This window comes from Mesocricetus auratus, unplaced genomic scaffold (genome assembly GCF_017639785.1).
Source record: "Mesocricetus auratus isolate SY011 unplaced genomic scaffold, BCM_Maur_2.0 Super-Scaffold_100007, whole genome shotgun sequence".
NCBI classification, from domain to species: Eukaryota; Metazoa; Chordata; class Mammalia; order Rodentia; family Cricetidae; genus Mesocricetus; species Mesocricetus auratus.
Genome location: NW_024429191.1, coordinates 32,603,081 through 32,623,825, shown reverse-complemented (window position 1 = coordinate 32,623,825; position 20,745 = coordinate 32,603,081). Strand labels below are relative to the sequence as shown.

Genomic DNA, 20,745 nt, shown 5'->3' with positions numbered 1-20,745 from the left:
AGGAGGTGTTAAGACCTGGGCACCCCTTCAGATAAGTTTAGGATTTAGATGGGATAGATATGTTAGTTTAAGACATAAGTAGATTATAACTTGCTTATCATCTTCTATGTATATATGTTGTATATGTTTTTTGTATCAAGTTTAAATCTTTTATTTAGACTAAAAGGGGAATTGTAAGGGTGAGCCTTTGGGCGTGGACAGGGGATGGGCACAGGTGAGATATTTAAGGAAAAAGGAAAACCTCTCTTGAAAGCCTGCCACACTTCTGATCTCCCAGCTTGTAAGTGCTTTCTCCTATTAATAAAAATATGAATCCACATTGCATTGATTTGCTTACACTTGCTGCTCATGCTAAGACCCAGGTTTGATTCCCAGCACCCACATAGCAGTTTCCAACAGCCTATAGCTCCAGTCATGGGGGTGTGATGCCCTCTTCTGGCCTCCAGATGTTCTCACACAAATATGATACACATGCAAATAAATCTTAAACAAAAAACATAAAAACTTGAAACTTAACATCATTCCAATGTACTGTTATTAGGTTCCTTGAATTTATATATTCAGGATAGAAAAATCAGATTAATTTTCTGAGCACAAACATAAAAATAGAGCACATTTATTAACAGTATGAAAGCTACACTTATAATAACAATGTATCAAATCACACATAGTTAACACAGCAAAAAAGAGCAACTCCTTCCTTGATCTTCTGATGCAGTATCTTCAACACCTGTCCTATACACACCTTAACACATACCCACATAAGGCATTCATTTCATAGGCAGAAAAAAATGACATCATTGAAACAGATTTCCTGGTTTTCAGCTTTATGTTCTACAGATACACTTCAAATACAAAAAAACAAAAAAGTCAACAAAAGCTGAGATGGTTACACTTATATCTAATCCCTGCACTAGAAGAAGCAGAAGCAGATCTCCTGAAATCAAGGCCAGCTTTCCTCTACATAGTGAGTTCCAGGCTGACCAGACCTACAAACAGAGACCCCCAACTTAAAAAAAAATAGCAAGAACACAATATTCAGCCTTTAATCCAAGCACTGGGGAGGCCGAGGCAGGCAAATCTCTGTGAGTTGGAGACCAGCCTAGTCTACAAAGAGCTACTTCCAAGAGAGCCTCCAAAGACATAGAGAAACCCTGTCTCGAAAAAACAAAAACAAAAAGAACACAATATTCATTCATTCCTAAAATAAATGCATATATATCTTTTATTAATATTCTGTACAATGGCGAATACTTAGAAAGGTCTGAATTCTAACAAGCTGACCATCTAGCCTGCTTGCTTGAGTATGTTCTCAGTTCCCAGTTTTCAGTGTGAATCACACTGATGTTTTTGGTCCACTAGTCCAATGGAGAGCATCCTATTTCTTTTTCCTCTTCTTTGGCGGCTCATCATCTGAACTACTCTCTGTACTGCAACTGCTGCTACTGGAGGTGCTGGAGTCCGAGTCTGAGTCAGAGGAGGAGGAAGAGGAGGAGGAGTAAACTGATGAGGAGGAGCTAGAGAGGCTGTCATCCGAGTCACTGTCTTCTGAGGAGGATGAGGCAGATGTCTCGCTCTCTGATGAAGACTCACTGGCAGAACTGTCACTGCTAGAGGCACTGGAACTCGTGACACTCTTAGACCTATTCAAGTTACACAAAGCATGCACACATGGGAAGCTGGCATTTAACATAGTGCTTAAGAGCCATCATGCTGAGGGCCTGCACACTAGTTCTCGGCCCAGATGTTTGGAGGTCGCCTAACTGCTGTAACGTGTGCCTCCCCTCTTTACAAGCTCTCCAACACTTGAGCAGCTCTTGGAGTTCACAAGGTATACCTCCACACTATGTCACACTGAGCATGCTGGCACATGCCTGTAATCCCAGGAGGTAGAGACAGGAGGATCAGAAGTTCTGCTACACAGTAAGGTAATCTGTCCCCTACAAATAGAAAGAAAAACAAAGGAAAAGCAGGGAATGGTGGCTCAAGTCTGGAATCCTAGCACTCAGTAAGCTGAAGTAGAAGGATCACCAAGAGTTTGAGGCTAGCGTAGGGTACAGAGCGAGATCTAGTCTCGGAAAATAAAACAAGGGCTAAAGAGAAGGCTTGGCATTTAGAAGCCTTACTGTTTTGTCAGAAGACTGGAATTTGGATACCAGCACCCAATCGAGCAGCTCAAAAACCCCTTTAACTTCAGTTCCAAGGGATCCAATGCCCCCTTCTAACATCCAGAAGCACCTCTACATATACATGTAAATAAAATAACTCAAAATCAAAATAAACCAAACAATTAAAAAAGAAAAAGGGCTGGGAAGATGGTTAAGAGCACTGGCTGTTCTTCCAGAGGACCTGGGTTCAACTCCCAGCACCCACATGGTGGCTCACAGCCATCTATAATTGAGATCTGGTGCCTCTTCTGGCATGCAGGAAGAACAGTATATACATATATAATAAATAGGTAAATCTTAAAAAAAAAAAACAAGCAAAAACGACAAAGTCAGGCATGGTGGAAAACACCTTTAAACCTGGGGAGACAGAAGCAGGCAGATCTCTGAGATCAAGGCTTGCCTGTTCTACATAGCCAGCTCCAAGCCTACCAGGAGTCTATATTAAGAGCAGCCATGCATAGACTTAACAAAAACATTTGTTCTATACTTTTGAGAGGTTCCAATTGAACCTGGAACTCATTGGTTCCGCTGAGTTGGGTGCTCAGTAACTCACAGGATCCACCCATCTCTACTGCCCCAGCACTGTGGTTGTAGGAACCCCACTGCTGCACCTAGCTATTTAAACACGTGCATGGCAAATACTTAACTAAGACGTTTTCCCAGTACCCTTTAGCAAATTTTTGGTAAGAGTTTGTTAGACTAGGTATAAGGATTCTAGAACACTGTACAAAAAAAACACAACAAACAAAAAAAGGAGCTAATAAATTCCAAAGAAGAGGAAAGTATTAGAAAACACAATAATTAAGAATTGCAAACCAAGAATTCAGACCCCATCTTCCTCCCTCCAGGTAGTGTCACTGGAAGCCACACCTACCTCTTCTTCTTGGTCTTTCTGTCTGTATTAGTCTCTCCGATGCTAAAGGACATAAAGGAGAACAAAAGCTCCTATTAATAAGAGTGACTTTAGAAGCCTCTGCCAGCCTCAGAACACTCTGTTCTTCATTACATATGCTCAAGGGTACAAGCTTTCTTTCTATAATCAACTGAAATTTCCTGGGACAGGATACGGGCAGTACATATGGTTGACTTGTTGCTTAACAACACAGTTTAACTTGTATACATCAAAGCCAGTTAGTAGTTAAGATAAATGAACACACAAATCTGTTTCTTTGTTTAGAGCTTGAACTACTTACTGAACAAGTCAGGCAAACAAAAGCACAATAGATGTAATCTGAGTTCCTAGAATTACACTTGGTCATTTCATTCTTTTACAAAATCAAATTTAACCCAAATTTTAGTTACTGTTTAAACAAAAACAAAAAGTCCCACAGAACCTCAAGACTGTATTCCTTAACATCATGAAGAGCAGTCCAGTGAGCTTGCATGAAACAGGCAGATGCACAAGCTCGTGTGTGAGCACACAAGTGGGTTAACAGCTATCTTACAAGTACAGATTGGAGGTTTAGATATGCTAACACTTGTGAAAAGCACAGTATAATGCCTGACACAGTTATCATTCATTAAAATCAACCAATACCAGTATAAGCCGGATTGGTAGCAATTCCAGCACTCAGAACACTGAGTCAGGAGGACTGCAAACTTGAGACCAGTCTGAGCTACATAGTGAGACAATGTCCAAAACCCAAAATAAACAAAAAATTCAGCTAATAATATAACAAAACTTTTCAGCCCTTAATTATGTAAATATTTGGGTAACTTCCTCTGGATACCACATGTAAACTTACCTTTGCTGCAACAATCTATTTTCTTTCTCTTTTAAAGCTTTCTTCAGCTCCGCTGTTCTTGAAGGCCTGTGGAGGTACTTTCTTTTTCCTGTGCATTCATAAGTCCAATGTCCAAATTCCAAGCATTTCTGACATCTTACATGTTGCTTATTGGCTTCACTACAAAAAATAAACAAGTTTTATCTTGTGACACTTTCTGACCTAAAAAGGCATAAAGTATAAAGTGATGTTTACTCTAATAGACACAGAAATAGTAGAGTTATGCGGATCAATGCATGCAACCTGGGATTAACAGAACAAATCTTGGCTCTTTTAAACCCAGTGTGGTGTTTCATGCTTGTAATCCTTCACTTTTCAGGCTAAAGCAGGAGAAGGGCTGTGAGTTCAAAGCTAACCTAAGCTACAGATTGAGATCCTGTCTCAAAGCAAAACTAACACATAAAAACAAAAATTGTTTTTGCTTTCCAGTAATGATACAATCAGAACAACATTTTTAGTTCAGAATGCAAAGGATAATTACAGATTTCTATTTTACTTTATTCTTCATAGGGCTAGATAATTAAACTCAGGGCCTCCTTCATGCACGTGGAGCAAATGCTACCACTAAGGTAGACCGCTAACCCATTATTGTTAAAACACTTTTAAGGATGGGAGATAGCTGGTTAGGTAAGGGTGCTTCCTGTATGCCTGAAGATCTGAGTTGGATCCCTGAATCTGTGTGGTGGAAGGAGCAAAGAACTGACCCTAAAAACTCCTCTGGTCTCCATTCCTACACACACACACACACACCAGGGTTTCTATATGTTAAAAGTCCCAGCTGTCTTGAAACTCGCTTTGTAGACCAAGCTAGCCTTGAACTCAACAGAGATCCACCTGTTTGTGCCTCCTAAGTGCTGAGACTAAAAGCATTATCTATCACATTTGGCCCAATACTCAGATTTATAACTAATAAATCACAGTTTACATCAAAAGTAAGAAAGTTAAAAGCAAGCAGGTAGCCCTGCAGTGGTGGTGCATGCCTGGTCTACAAGAGCTAGTTCCAGGCCAGCCTCCAAAGCCACAGAGAAACCCTGTCTCAAATGTCCCCCCCCCAAAGAAGCAGGTATTAGATTCATAAGCAGTATTTTCCTTTCAGTTTCACATAACTTTTCATAGGTTTGAGAAACTGAACATTCCACTATCACATGGCCACACAGAGGGTAAACTTAACAATGCTAGAAGGGTTTTCTTGTTTTTCAAGACAGGGTTTCTCTGTATTGTTTTGGAGGCTGTCTGGAGCTTGCTCTGTAGACCAGGCTGGCCTCGAACTCACAGAGATCCACCTGCCTCTGTCTCCTGAGTGCTGGGATTAAAGGTGTGCACCACCAACGTCCTGCTGTAAGGTTTTATTTTAAAATGAGCACGTCTTTAACCCCAGTTCTCAGGGGGCAGAGACAGGTGGATCTCTGAGTTCCAAGTCGGCCTGCTCTACAAAAGTGAATTCCAGGATAGCTAAGGCTGTTACAAAGAAACCCTGTCTCAAAAAACAAAACGAAACAAGCCATCTTGTCACTGAAATTGCCTAAGTCTGGATCCAAAAGACCCAGTTTAAGAGAAAAAGGGTGAAATGAGACCCTAGCAACTTAATTTAGCACTCTTAAAATTAAGGTTTTTGTTATTATTTATTTGTTTATTGAGCCAGGGTCTCAGCATGCAGCTCTGAATGCCCTAGAACTAGATATGCAGTTCAGGCTAACCTGAACTAAGTGCTGGGTCTTGGGCTACCGCGGGTGGTGGCTCAAGCCTCTCTAATCCCAGCGTGGGAGGCAGAGGCAGGTGGATCTCTGAGTTAGAGAACAGCCAGGACTATGCGGAAAGATCCTGTCTCGAAACACCAATCAAAAATAAAGAATAGGAGGCCGGGCGTTGGTGGCGCACGCCTTTAATCCCAGCACTCGGGAGGCAGAGGCAGGCGGATCTCTGTGAGTTCGAGGCCAGCCTGGTCTACAAAGTGAGTTCCAGGACAGCCTCCAAAACAATACAGAGAAACCCTGTCTCGAAAAACCAAAAAATAAAAAATAAAAAATAAAGAATAGGAGCAAAGGAAATTAAAGGAAGTGTTCGCTTGTTAAAAGCTATCAAGTTTCCTAAACAAAATTGTTACCAGATTGAGATTTTTATTTATCTATTTATTATTTGTTTATTTATTTCTTTAAAAAGTTCTCATAACCTTAAAGCAATTATACCACTGTCTAGCGTTTCTTTTCCCAAGCCCTCTGGTGACTCTGTCTTTCCTATGCCTTTCAGTGTGTCTTGAAATGTCACCTCTCCAGTAATGCATTTCCAGTCCAACTAATTTGAAGTCTTTCCCGTATTCCCATCGCAGCCTTTTATTTCCTGCAAAGATTTTTAAAAGCACCAAATGTACTTGTTCAGAGGATCAACTGGTTCCACAATTAGAACATAAGCATCCTGTCCCGAACATTTTTCTCCACTGGAAAAAAAAAGGCATGGAGTAGTAGGTACTAAAACAATCATTTGCTGAAGGAGAGAACCGTAGAAAGTGAGACGGTAGATGGGAAAAGAGTAAAGGCTTTGGAGACAGGCTTGTTTCCAGGAAAGGCGATAGGAAGGAGACCGGAAATGCTGCAAAGGGAGAAGTGGGAGAAGTTTCGGTCCTCGGGAGCGAAGGTGTGGGATCAAGTATCCAGGCTACCCTTGACAAAAGTGTGGGACGGACAGAGGAACATAAACCACACAACGAACAACCCTTTGATTAACTTCGGACTCTCCGAGCGCGCTCAGTCCCGCAGCCCGTGCCAGCTCACTAACTAGCGGACTGGCGTCTCCACACCCACAGCCCTCCCTCAGACCCCACTGGGCGTCTCACTTACGCTTGTCTGCGAGCTATCAGCCGATGCATGGGAGTCGCCATCTTGGAGCTGCCGGGCCTGCCGCACGGGCTTTTGGGAAACTCCGAAGGATGGGGCGGGGCCTTCAAACCTCCGCGGACGTGGGCGGAGCCCGACGGTTTTATCCCAACAGAGGTGATTGCTGGCCGCTGGCTTGTGTGTTATATCAAATGTGTTTAGTATGAGTATGATTTAGGGCCTTGAAGGGTGAAATTAGTGTTCAGAAAACCTGTAATCCCAGCGTTCTCGAGGCCGAGACAAGATGATTGCTATGTGTTCAAGGCCAACCTGGAAAACAGTAAGACCCTGATTCAAAACAAAAGAGCCAGGCTTTGGTGGCTGTTATTTTGTTTCCACAGACATGCTACGGGTGCAAAGGAAGGTCCTAACTGGTGACCTAGAACTCCAAGGGTATATTCCTCCTTTTCTGTCACGTAGTAGAGGGAGAAAGGGTGAGTTAGGTCTGGAAGATGAAGGGCTGGGGCCTGGAGAAGAGCCTGTGTGAGTTTCTGAAGGGCTTAGTAACAGGGTTAAGGAGGGCTTCATATGGAGAGCCAAGAGCTGCCTCATATAGAGGACGAGAAAGCAGAGAGTAGGAGGGGATCCAGGGGCATAAGAAGCCAGTTATTCCTAGAAACTGACAAGATTTCCTCTTTAGTGGAAGGAACTGCAAGAGACTGGATTAGGTTCTTCCTGTCTAAGGTAATAGCTTTGTGAGTTGGGGTGACGGTTAGTCCCAAGTAGGTGACTTGAGGAGTAGACAGTTGGACCTTAGAAGGTGAGACTCTATAGCCCCTACTGGACAGGAAATTTAGAAGAGCGGAGGTGTCAGTCTGGCTAACTTCTAAGGATGAGCTGCAAAGTAAAATATCAACTACATATTGTATGAGCTTAGATTTGGGGAGAGACAGAGAGTAGGTCAGAAGCTAGAGCCTGGTCAAATAAGTGTGGGCTGTCCCAGAAGCCCTGAGGTAGAAAGGTCCAGGTGAGCTGTGTGGAGGCGTGAGTGTCAGGGTCAGTCCAGGTGAAAGCAAAGATATTTTGAGATTGAATGTTGAGGAGTATAGAGAAAAAGGCGTCCTTAAAATCCAAAACTGAGAAATGAGAGGTCCCTGAAGAGATAGTGAAAATAAGTCTGTAAGGATTAGGTACCACAGGATGGAGGGGGACCACTGCAGAATTAATGAGCCGGAGGTCTTGAACCAGGCTATAGGTCTCATTAGGTTTTTTAACTGCCAGTATAGGGGTGAGGATATAGGACAAAGTAACTTTTACTTAGGAGGTGAGAGATAATAGGTTTAAGTCCCCTAAGGCTCTGGACTGGGAGTGGGTACTGGACTTGAGTGATGTACCTCTAGGGGTCCTGTAACTGGATGACAATGGGGGATTGGTGCCTAGCCTCAGAAGGGTTTTGGGTGTCTCAGACTTTGGGGTCTACCTGAGAGGCTGGTAGAGGAAACAATTTACTGGGAGCCACAGGGTAGGTGGCTAGGAGGAAGAGAGGAGTCGCTGGTGAGGCTGGAGTTGGTCGAATGTGGGGAGCAAAAGAAATAGAAACTCCTACCTTGGCTAAAAGATCCCTCCCCAGTGAGGGCACAGGACAAGTTGGTATAACCAAAAACAAATGAGTGAGGGGAATTCCCCTGAATATACAGCTAAGTGGTGAAGTAAGGCTGTCCCCCTACCACGACGAGAGGAGACGAGGAGAGGTGGGTCCCCAAAACTTCCTCAGGACTGAGTATGTGGTGTCCAAAAGGAAGGAGATGGATTGCCCTGATACCTTAATGTCTACCCGGGGCTTCCTGTCAGAGATGACAGTGGTCAGGTTAAGAGAGCCCAGGCCCCTTCACTCTTTATCATCCATGGCCAGGGCTAGGAAGTCAGCTACAGGGTGGTCTGTATCTGATGTCCTCCTGCCACAAGGGGCACGGGGACAGTCCACTGACCAGTGGCCCCCTTCCTGGTATTTTGTGATGTTCACGGGGATTAGGGCAAGCCCGGGCCCAATCGACTTCCTGACCACATTTGAAATATGGACTATTCTGTCCTCAAGCCCTGGAGGTCAGGAGATCCCGGGCAGACATTGAGGCTGGTTGGACAGTCTTGGCCAGCATCTGGTGCTTGTTCTTAAGGGCCCTGTCCTCTCTCCTATGGTACACCTTGAAAGCCACTCTTAAAGCCTCTGCCTGTGGGGCTAGGGGTCCTAGCTCTAGATGCTTAATTTAGCCCTAATGTCAGGGTAGCTCTGAGAAAAAAATGTCATAAGGAGTTGTCTTACCTCTGTCCCCTCTGGGTTTAAGTTAGTGTACTGTAAGAAGGCCTGTGTAAGGTGTTCTAGGAACTGAGAGGGATTTTCCATTTTGTCCTGAACTACATCTAGAATCTTTTCATAGTTAATTGGTTTTAGGGCAGCCTTATGTAGACCAGCCATGAGGCAGGTTGTAAACTGATCTCTAGCCAAAATTCCCCCTGAGGTATTTATTATAATCCCACTGGGGCTCCTGATCTGGAACAGCCTCTGCCCCAATAGGTTGATGAACCTCCTCTGCCTATGCCCTAGCCTGCCCCCCCAAACTTGCCTACGTTCCTCAGGCAGTAGGTTATTAGTTAAAATCATGAATATAACACGAAAAGTAAGGCTATAGGATTGAGCGATGTACTGAAACTCCTTTATGAAAGCAGTGGAGTTAGAAGTATAGGAACCTAGTCTCTGTCGTGTCTGAGAAAGTTCTGATAGTGAGAAAGGGACGTGGACCTTGACCAGGCTATGCACCCAGGCCACTTCTCGCCTGGGTAGACTTTGACAGGTCAAAGGCCTATAGCAGTTCGAGAGTGGGTGGTTGGTGGAGTAAAGGTAGGGGGGAGAGATGAATCTGTGGAGCATCCCAGTTCCAGAGAGAAGGGAGCTGGAGGAGAAACGGAAGAGGAAGAAGAAGGAGGGGGTAGAAGAATTAGAAGGTTTAGCCGAAGATTGGGAACGAATCCGTGGAGGCTCATCAGCGGGGTCTAGATTGGTGGGGTTATCCTCAGGTTTAGTTTTCATAGCTAGAAGAATGAGATGAAGGAGAGAGAAGAAAGAGAATGTTTAGCCAAGAGGTAGAGGAAAGCATGGACATAGGATAACTCCTGCCGGGCGTTGGTGGTGCACGCCTTTGATCCCAGCACTTGGGAGGCAGAGACAGGCGGATCTCTGTGAGTTTGAGGCCAGCCTGGTCTACAGAGCGAGTTCCAGGACAGCCTCCAAAACAATACAGAGAAACCCTGTCTCGAAAAACCAAAAAAAAAAAAAAAAAAAAAGATAACTCCCCTTCCATCTACCCCTTGCTGCAGTAGAGAGGTCCCATAAACTATCGGGATCCAGAGAGCCGTTTGGTGGCCAAGGAGACTCGTCATCTAAGGAATATCTAGGCCGTTTCTTAGTGCTGAGATAAATGAGTCTTAACGAATGGCATTAATGAAAGGATTTTAAGTTTTCTAGGAGGTATCCCAGTGGAGCGAATCGGCTGACTTCCTTTGCTGGTTTGTTACCCATGGGTGAGGCAAAAAAAGAAGAAAAACTGGCAAAATCAACTCTTCAGAGCTCTTCAGCCCGAGAGTCTAGCCAGGGCTGAAGAAAAACTGCCGGATATAGGACCCAGGGTTGGAAGGCAGTGACAAGCCGCCGAAGGCTTGGAAACAAAACGCAGTTAAGAAAAAGCTGCCGAAAGAGCGGAAACGATTAACACTGGGACTCCTCCAAGAGAAATGGAACCAGAAGTGATTGTCAGGCTAGAAGGGTCTGAAGGTCGTGTCCTTCAGTCGGTCCCCCACCCCTCCCACCCCCCACCTCCCCCACCTGCTTCTGAGAACACCAAAAGGTTTCAGGACGCTCAACGTCTCAACGGTCAATCCTTTGGGTTCAGGGAAACATTTATGCCGACTGAGAGGGGGTTCCTTACCGAATCATAGCTGCTGTGGCTGTTGGATGGAGGGTTCCAGGTTCGGGTGGATGGAATGTGGGCTGCTGGTTTGGAGTCTAGGATCCTCGAGGTACCCGTACGGGAGCTGGGGGGACCCTAGCCTGGTCAGGGAACAACTGTTATTTTAAGTTTATGGGTAATGAGACACGAACCACAGTCAACAGTCCTACGTGAGTAGCCATAACTGTGTATGCCCTGCATGACGTAAGGGGGTGGGGTCAGCATAAGGGCGGAGTTTCAACAGTGGCCACTCCTTTAATTTCAGTACTCTGGCAGCAGAGCCAGGCTGGTCTCAGTGAGGCTATTTTATATAAGGAACCTGTCTCAGGAAAAAAAAAATTAAAGCAGGGCAGTGGTCGACGACACCTTTAATCCCAGGACTCTGGAGGCAGAGGCAGGCAGATCTCTGTGAGTTCCAGGGCAGCCTGGTCTACAGAGCGAGTGCCAGGACAGCTAGAGCTCCACAGAGAAATCCTGTCTCAAAAAAGAAAAGAAAACAAACAAAATTATGTCCTGGTGGCACAAGCCTTTAATCCCAGCACTCAGGGCAGAGGCTGGCAGATCTCTAGGAGTTCAATGTCAGCCTGGTCTATAGAATAAAAGGGTCAGGGAAAGAACATGGTTTTTATTTTATTTATTTTTGTTTTTTCGAGACAGGGTTTCTCTGCATTGTTTTGGAGGCTGTCCTGGAACTTGCTCTGTAGACCAGGCTGGCCTCGAACTCACAGAGATCCGCCTGCCTCTGCCTCCTGAGTGCTGGGATTAAAGGTATGCACCACCAATGCCCGGCTGGACATGGTTTTTAAATGGCTATTTTGACCCTTTTGTTTTTTTTACAACTGTAATAGTGGTATTATTCTCCATTGGCGGGATTAACAACCCAAAGATAGATAATAAATAAATAATGCAAGGGAGCTTGTCTGCAGAAATATAGACAGAGGTTGACTTGCTGAAGAGCTGAAGAAACAAAAATAGACCTTCCTAAACTGGCTACTCTGTCCTTTGATTCTTAAATTATCACCATAACTTCATTACAATAAATTAATTCCCTCTTTTTCCTTCTTTCTCCCCCCACACCCAGTTTTTGAGACAGGGTTTCTCTGTAGCAACAGCTCTGGCTGCAGATCAGGCTGGCCTCAAACTCATAGAGATCTGCCTGCCTTTGCCTCCCAGGTACAAAGGTGTGTGCCTTCACCCTCTGGCTCTTTTGTTTCTTGAAACGAGGATGTACACAGTCCAGTCAGTTTTCCAATTTGTTGCATAGCAAAGAATAACCTTGAAATTATGATCCTCCTGCCTCTACCACTCAAGTGCTAAGATTACATTTGTGAACCACAGTTTTCAGTTGGTGTGGGGCTGGGAATTGGACCCAGGGCTTCTTGCACACTGGGCTTGCATTCAACCACTTGAGCTATGTGTCTAGCCCAGTTTTTTTTAATTAAAAAAAATTTTTTTGAGAATTAACACTAGCTAGCCTGGAACCCTCTGTGTAGACCAGAGTATCCTCAAACACACAGCTGTCTCTGCCTTCTGAGTACTGGGATTTTTTAAAGTTTTTTTTTATTTAATTTGATTTTTTTTTATACAGAGTCTGGTCTGGCTTGGTAGGCCAGGCTTGTCTTGAACTCTCAATTCTCCTGTAGTGAGGCTGGAGGTTCCATAAGTAACAGGTCACTGGAATGACTTATGTTTCTATAAGGAACATGTCAGGAAAAAACCAAAAAGACACACTCCATGCAGGGAGAGGGTCTTTCTGCAGTTACATTGTTCAGATCCCAACAAAGGCAGAGAGCTGAGTGTCACTGTGAAGCCGAGGCTTCTCAATCAAACCATGCAAGCTGCCACGGGAAGAGAAAAATCAACTGAAATCAGAAGCCACCAACGATTCCTCATGGCAAGGACAATCAACTCTTTGCTGCATATCCAAGCATTTCATTTCCTAAATCAATGTAATGCTTATTCAAGTGTATGTGAAGATCTACATTCCATTCCCAGTGTTTGCTTCTCACTTGTCACTGACTACAAGGTGATGTGAGCCTGAGGATATAATGGTAGAGACAGGGTTTCTCTGTACCATTGAAACCTGTCCTGGAACTCGATCTGTAGACCAGACTGGCCTCAAACTCACAGGGATTCACCTGCCTTTGCCTCCCCAGTGCTGGGATTAAAGGTGTGCACCGCCACCACCTGGGGTTTGTTTTGTTTTTTGAGACAGGATTTCTCTACAGAGCCCTGGCTGTCCTGGAACACACTCTGTAGACCATGCTGGCTTCAGGCTCACAGAAATCTGCCTGCCTTGGCCACCTGAGTGCTATGGTTAAAGATATGCACCACAATGCCTAGCTGTGACACTCTTTTAAAAACCAAAAACACAGGCTGTCTTGATAGCTGAGCAGTTAGAGCACTTCCTGCACTTGCAGAGGATCTGGGTTTGGTTCCCAGTGCCCACATGGTGGCTCACAACCTCCTGGAACTCCAGTTTCAAGGCTTTCAACCCTCTCTTCTGAACTCTGTGTGCATGTGGTACACATATGTACATACTGTCAAAGCACTCATACAAAAAATAAGCCTTTTTAAAAATTACAACTGTTTTCTTTATGAAGAAATTAATTTGGGGGAACAATGCATAGATTTCTGAAGCTTTACTAACTCTAGATGGGCGAGGACCTTATAGTGTGACTCAGTGGTAGAGTCCTTGCCTCAGTGGTAGGCCTAGGGTTCATAGAGGAGAAGATCAGAGTAGTCTCAAAACTGGTTCTGGGGTAATTAACACATTCTTTTTTAGTAGCTATCAGCAACTGGGATGTTTTGGACTCAGGGGAAGTCTCAGTCAGTCAGCCAAACAGGAAATATTTATCTCCAAGTCTAGCCAGTTTCAGGGACAAACAGTTCAGTTAATGCATTATACAGTTTATGAGACAAGGAGTGGGAATTTGTGAAGCATCTGTGTCTGGTCTGTCGCAGGTCAACAGGGCACCAGGGCAGTCTGACCTAAACATATGAGGAAGAGTTTGTGTTTGCAATAAGCTGAAAGCCTTTTTCTGTCTAGTTAAATGCAGTGTGTGTGTGTGTGTGTGTGTGTGTGTGTGTGTGTGTGTGTGTGTGTGTGTGTTGAGATGGGGTCTCACCAAGCACCCCTGCTCCCCTGGAAGTCACATGGAGACCAAGCTGTCTTTGCAATCATGGATGACTCATTTGTCTCTGTCACCCACTCTGAAGTGCTAGGGTTACAGGCATGAGCTATTATATTTGGTTTTGTGTTTGTTTGTTTATTTGTTTGTTTGAAACATGGTCTCTCTACCTATCCCTAGCTGTCCAGGCTGGCATGGAACTCACAGAGATCCACCTGCCTCTGTCTCCTGAATGCTAGATTAAAGGTGTGTTGCACCAGCACACTTATTTTTTTAATCAATCATTTTATTTTGTTTACTGTTGGGATAATACTTGGGAGGACCCTGTCAGATTCCATGGCAGGCAAGGGTTACCAAGGCAGGGGACAAACATTGCCAGGCAGACAGAGCTTAGTGAGAAGTTTTAGTAGAATGGGAGCAGGGGAAGGAGAGAGAAAAGAGGTAAAGAGACAGAGACAGAGAGAGGACAGAAAAAAAGAGGGAGACAGGAAAAGTCCTGTCTGCCTCAGGGGAATAGCAGGAAAGAAAGAACAGGAAGGAGTGTAAGTGGGCAGGGGTCTGATTTTTAAAGGGATCCTTTGCACCTGCGTGCAAACTAAGCAACCACAGAACCCTGGGCTGACCAGGGAACTGCCTGAGTGTATTCTGCCAGGTGAGAGGGGCAGGGCAGCATAATGCCTAATCCTTACATTTACGTTTTTGGTTTTGTTTATTTTTTCATTCATCTTATTTATTTGTAGATAGATATTTTGCGTGAATGTATAGCTGTGAACAACATGTGTACAATGCTTTTGGAGACCAGAAAAAGTTGTTGGATCCTCTGGAACTAAAGTTAGAGTTGTGAGTCATCATTCAGGTGTTGGGAATGGAACCCTGGCCCTTTGGAAGAGTAGTCAATGCTCTTCAGTGCTGACTTGTCTCTCCAGTCCCTGTTTTGTTTACTTTGGAAATGTATGCTGGGCAGTCATGGGACACACCCTTCATCCCAGCACTTGGGAGGCTGAGGCAGGCAGATCTATGTGTGTTTGAGGCCAGCCAGGTCTACAGAGTGAGTTGCAGTACGGCCAGGGCTATACAGAGAAGCCCTGTCTGGAGAGGAAAAGAAATGGAAAAATTATAATTAATTAATCAGCTAATTAATTAATTTTCAACACAGGGAGCATAGATCTATTCAAGAAAAGTGAGAAGAAATTCCCAAGAGTAGAAGAGATTCCAAGGGAAGAATAATTTTTTTTTTATTTTGAGATGAGCGTGAAATGTAGCTACTATGGTTGGTCTTGAACTCAGCAATATCCCTTCCCAAAGCCTTTGAAGTGTTGAGTTTACAAAAGTGAACCTCCATGTCTGGCTTATTTTATTTAATAAATCTCTAATTTTAAAGACAGGATGTTATGTATCCCTAGCTGACCTAAAACTCAGTACATAACCATGCCTATCTTTTAAAAGTTTGTTTGTTTGTTTGTTCATTTATTATTTAAAATAAGTTAACCTACAAAGTAAATCTTTCTCCTCCTCTTCTTCCCCTTCCTCTTCTTTTTCTAAGTTGGTGGCATAGTGAAGGGACCAGACCCTCACCCAGCCCCCTGTTTTAGCAGCCATGACAAGCTACAGAAAAGACCCAGCAAGATGTAGGCCTCTGACTCAGCACATGTTGGGCCTGCACTGACCTGCCCCAGGCACTAGGAAGTCAAATACACTCTGTGTGTCAAGGAACCAATCAGAAGTTAGCTGGTAGCCTCTGGGTGTGCTTTAAGGTAACAGTAGCATGCATAGCATAACAACCACCCTGGGAGGACCTACAGACCACAGCAATCAGTTGACCAATCAACATAAGACAGGTCGCCCAAGCCCAGAAGTGCACCAATCCTGAGACTGTTGTGGATCCCTAGACACTTCCCTTGCTCTACCCAATAAATTCCCTGCCCCTTGGCCCCTTTGGGTCCTTTTAATGCACTTACTAAATAATTAAAGACTCTTTGCTTTTGCATTGGAATGGTCTCTTGGTGATTTGGGGTTCAGAATTTGGGCACAGCAATAGGACTGGCCCAGCATTTAGATGGTAGAGACAGGAGCTCAAGGCCATCTCTGGTTATATATTGAGTTTAAGGTCAGCCTGGAATACATGGGTGTTATTGGGTATTCACTAAAGAATACTGCTGGGAACATGGGTTTAAGCCAACAGACAGTCTTATTAGCCTTCTGGCGACTACACTGGGTGTTCAGGATTCCAGTGTAGTACTAAACCTTTCTCAGGGTGAGCTTTTAAGCATAAAAACCATGATCTATGCCGGGCAGTGGTGGCGCATGTCCTTAATCCCAGCATTTGGGAGGCAAGGCAGGTGGATCTCTGTTTAGTTTGAGGCAGCTTGGACTACAGATCGAGTGCCAGAATAGGCTCCAAAACTACATAGAGAAACCCTGTCTGGAAAAACAAAACAAAACAACAACAACAACAAAATCATGAAGGTTGACACACTTTAGTTACCATGAACAGTTAGCCAGAAGTGGAATTATAGAAACTTAAGAAGTAAGGTTAGTATTGTTGTAAAACAGCGTGAGAGAGATCTTGGGGAGTTGGAGCCAAGGGGCCCCATAGCAGGTGAGAGAGATGAGAGACATGTCATGCAGACATTGCTCATGTGGAGAATTTTATTGGGGGGGAAGGGGGGAGAGTGAAAGGAAGCACAGAGTGACCTTATGGGAAGAGAGAGAAAGAGAGAGAGAGAAAACAGAGACAGAGGGGCAGAAAGACAGACACAGAGAGCCAGAGAGAGGGGAGGAGGAGGGTAGCCAGGCCGGCCTTTTAAAGGGGGTGTAGCTGTAGTAACATAGCTGATGACATTGTCAGGACCTTGAGCAGGTCAGAGTACTGCCTGAGTTCTGGCAACACATCCTGGCAGGTGACAAGGGCAAGCCAGCATAATACCTGAACACTAACATTCTTCCCTTTTGTTTATTATAAAAAGGTGAGGAGTTAGTGGTGGCAGGTTAGGGAATGAGGGCACAGAGTTCTCAAGACAACTTCCTGCTGACCTGGGGGCATCAGAATCTTGGAGGACCTGAGAAAGCTGGGGTCCTGGCCACATCCTGTGGTAGCTGGCTGATTCACTTCACTGTCCAGGCTCTGGGGAACCGTCTGATGCCTCTGGGGGAGAAGATAAAAGTTAAATTTAGGGAAATGTTTTTTCTTTAGATCCTGGTAATTGAGGGAGGGGGCTCCCAAGATGGGGGGGGAAGGTGGGATGGTACTTATCTGGAGTGAATTGTACCTTTTTGGGTAGATTCAAGGTGACATCCTGGAACTTACAGGAATTTTTTTAGTTTGCGAAAATATGAGTTTTAGACACATTAGCATTCCAACTGTTTATAACCTATACTGAAATTTATATTGTAGAAACATCAGTATACTCACACCAGAAATGATTTTGATTGAAAGCATTTTAACATTCTTCTATCCAGAAAAACTGTGACAGGTGTTTTAGCACAATGAAAAACACCTTTTAAGTTTATAGTTAGAGAACAACGACGAAAGGGAATTTAAAAGTCTGAGCTCATAGCTATGATAACAGTGGTAGTATGGTGTTTAGTACTCTTCCAGAGCTAGGTTAATAGCTTATCAGAACTCCACGGATTACTGTTAAGACTATGAATTTTTGAGTTTTAGTATTACAGTAGCATAGTGAGGGAAAAAACATCTGAAACATTTTATTCCCTTCTACATCTCAGATCACTTTCCCCTTATCACCACTTAAGCTTTCCTGTCTTTAGACTTTTATAACTTGCATTTACACACCTAAGCAACTTAAATTTGCACACCTTAAGTCACTTTCTTAGACCCTAAAACATTTTTAGAGTCTCACATCTTAAGCTTTCATACCCTCACATAAACTTCATTCCTTAAAACACCCTTTTTCTATCTAACTCACCAAAAGATACAGGTGACTGATTACTGAGGGGGTTCACTGCAAAGTAAGTTTCTTTAAACAAAGAAATGGTAGGAAGTTGTACTGTTTTGTGATGCATGGGTTTTTTTGTTTGTTTGTTTTGGTTTTACGAGGCAGGGTTTCTCTGTATTTTGTCAGTCCAGCCCGGCCTCGAACTCGGGAGGCAGAGGCAGGCGGATCTCTGTGAGTTTGAGGCCAGCCTGGTCTACAGAGTGAGTTCCAGGACAGCCTCCAAAACAATACAGAGAAGCCCTGTCTCGAAAAACCAAAAAAAAAAAAAAAAAAAAAAAAAGATAATAAGGAAATGTAGGTTAGTAATTAGCCACCTATTACAACTGAACTTGTAGTCACATTAGATATGTTTTCAAGGTCAAACAGAGATACATTTTAGAAAGACAGGTTGTCTTCAAACACTTCAGAGATCTACAGGATATGGCATTAAAGGTGTTTCATTAACATAGATTTTTTAAATGATAATGAGACATGTCTGCTCCTGACAGCACCAATCTACTTCAGAGAAAATGATGGGCATTGAAGAGACTCAATATGGAGTTTACTTTCTTTGTGGCAAAGGAAAGCCACTGGACAAGAAAGTGACCATGTCTGGACTGCTGACAATATGCTGTTCAAATTGAATAAACAGAACACAAACAAAAGTGACTGAAAATCTTGCCAAGGCAAGGCAGGACAGCCTTTCAGAAAACCCTGATTCACAGAAATGTCTGTCAGATAGGCCAAAGATGGATGCCCCAACATTGAAGAAGAACCTTGGGTGACTGTCCATGCAATCAACTGTTTTTGTCATCTCTCATATTTTTTTTGAAGTCACTAGCTCACTCTTCTTTTTACTTAGTATTATTTCCTTCTCGAGTCTCTGAAGGAGTCGAAGACTAACTAGATAGTATAGTTTTCATTATAGAAAAGAAACTAAAATATGTGAAGTGTAAAAGATTGAGAGACATTAAAAGATGATTTAATAATGCAAATTAGAATAGAAAGTTAAATTGGGTACAATACTTTGAACTCATCAAGATAGGATTGAAATGGAGTATTTTCTCTGAATTTGTCAAACTTATTTTATATAGTTTTTCATATGTTAGTTGTAGCCTTCTGTGGACAGAAGTTTCTGTCCCACTTGGTCCTGCAGCAGCCCTTTAGTCCCAAATAAAAACACAGAGGCTTATATTAATGATAAGCTGTTTTGTTGATAACTCAGGCTTCTTGTTGGTTAGCTCTTTTTAAATTATTAACCAATTACTATTGATCTATGTATCTACATGTAGTCTTGGCTTACCAGAGAATGCCCACGCATCCTACCTTCCCAGTAGCTACATGACTCACTCTCTGCGTTCCTCTCTCCAGAATTCTCCTAGTCTGGTAGCTCTGCCTAAACTTACTGCCTGGCTACGTCCTGCCTGTCCATTAGCTGAAACAGCTGTAATATCAACCAATAAGAGAAACATATATTCACAGCATACAGAAGGACATCCCCATCAGCCTTCTTTTTGCATTAGACAAAAAAGGGGAATTGTGGTGATATGTTATTTATGACTTATTAAAGCTTGCCTGAGGGTACAGAGAGCAAAGCTAGCCACAAGTCATAGAGCAAGGCAATTGTGATACATACCTTTAATCTCAGCAGCCATACTAGCCAGCCATAGAGCCAGGCAGTGGTGGCACACACCTATAATCCTAGGACTCAAGATACAAGCTGATGGATCTCTGTTAGTTAAAGGATACAATTTTGATCCTGTCCTAATGAGAAACAGCTCATACAAAGGTGATCTCAGCACTTGGGAGCACATGCCTTTAATCCCAGAATTTGAGAGGTATAAAAAGAAGAAGCAAAGTCAGTCTTAAAAGATTTATTCTCAGCGGGCATTGGTGGCGCACACCTTTAATCCCAGCACTCGGGAGGCAGAGGCAGGCGGATCTCTGTGAGTTCGAGGCCAGCCTGGTATACACAGAGAGTTCCAGGATAGCCTCCAAAACAATTCAGAGAAACCAAATAGAAAAAAAAAAAGATTTATTCTCCAGTCACTCTGAGGACAGGACAGCCCTTTCATCCTGAGGTAGAGGTAAGAGCCAGTGGCCAGCTGCTTTACTTTTCTTATCTTCACCTTGAAGCTAGAACCCCAATATCAGTCTCTGAGTTTTTATTATTCCTACTACAAATTGGTGCCCAATGAACCAATGATAGCATGGTATGGAGCTCAGTAGAGAAACAGAGTAGAGGATCAGGGCTTGAAGCAAAAATAGAGGAAGTTTGAAAAGTGGGTCAGACTGCTGGCCAGGAAGCAGCCATTGGGTTGATAAATAAGGGGTATCTGGACCAGATCTGACTGTAAGGGCGCAGGTAGAGAGATCAGGCACAAGCTGCTCAGTGATTCATCAAACAGAGCAGGAGCTGAGGGACAAAGCCTGAAGGACACTTTGGTCTGAGAGACAAGAAACAAGGCCTTATGCATGGCCAAGTGGCCAGAGAAAGAGGGCTCAACAATCCTGGTGGTGTTGGATGAAGGGGCCCAACAATCCTTTGGTTGGAAAAGTGATGCTGTTGAAGGTTCCATGGTCCTGGTGCTGCTCACACTGCTGGGCAAGCCTGATGACTTTCACAGCACCAAAGTTGTAAAACAACAGAGAGACCTTGGTAGGTTGGAGAGTTTTATTGGGGGATGGGGAGAGAAAGGAAGCACAGAGCAGCCTTGTGGGAAGAGAGAGACAGAGAAACAGAGAGGCAGAGAGACAGACACAGAGAGGAGGGAGGCAGAGAGGAGAGAGAGGAGGGCAGATGGGCCACCTTTTAAAGGGGGTGTAGTTACTACATAGCTGATGATGTTGTCAGGACCCTGAGCAGGTCAGAGTTCTTAGTACTGACAAACTCATCCTGCCAGGTGACAGGGGGCA

The 20,745-nt window shown here is 43.8% G+C and overlaps 1 protein-coding gene across 2 annotated transcripts; it reads right to left on the bottom strand.

Moving 5' to 3' along the window:
• Window positions 1-600: 600 nt before the first annotated feature.
• Window positions 601-10,758, bottom strand: Zcchc10 (zinc finger CCHC-type containing 10). Of its 2 annotated transcripts, none has more exons than XM_040748613.1 (5): window positions 10,743-10,758; window positions 6,787-7,092; window positions 3,914-4,072; window positions 3,043-3,084; window positions 601-1,643 (listed from the first exon to the last, which is right to left on the bottom strand). In XM_040748613.1, the coding sequence occupies exons 2-5, from the start codon at window positions 6,825-6,827 to the stop codon at window positions 1,379-1,381; spliced, it is 507 nt and encodes a 168-aa protein (XP_040604547.1). In that variant the 5' UTR covers window positions 6,828-7,092; window positions 10,743-10,758; the 3' UTR covers window positions 601-1,378. The 2 variants fall into 2 exon arrangements, with proteins under 2 accessions (XP_040604547.1, XP_005067970.2); XM_005067913.4 differs by lacking the exon at window positions 10,743-10,758 and adding an exon at window positions 10,640-10,726.
• Window positions 10,759-20,745: the final 9,987 nt, after the last annotated feature.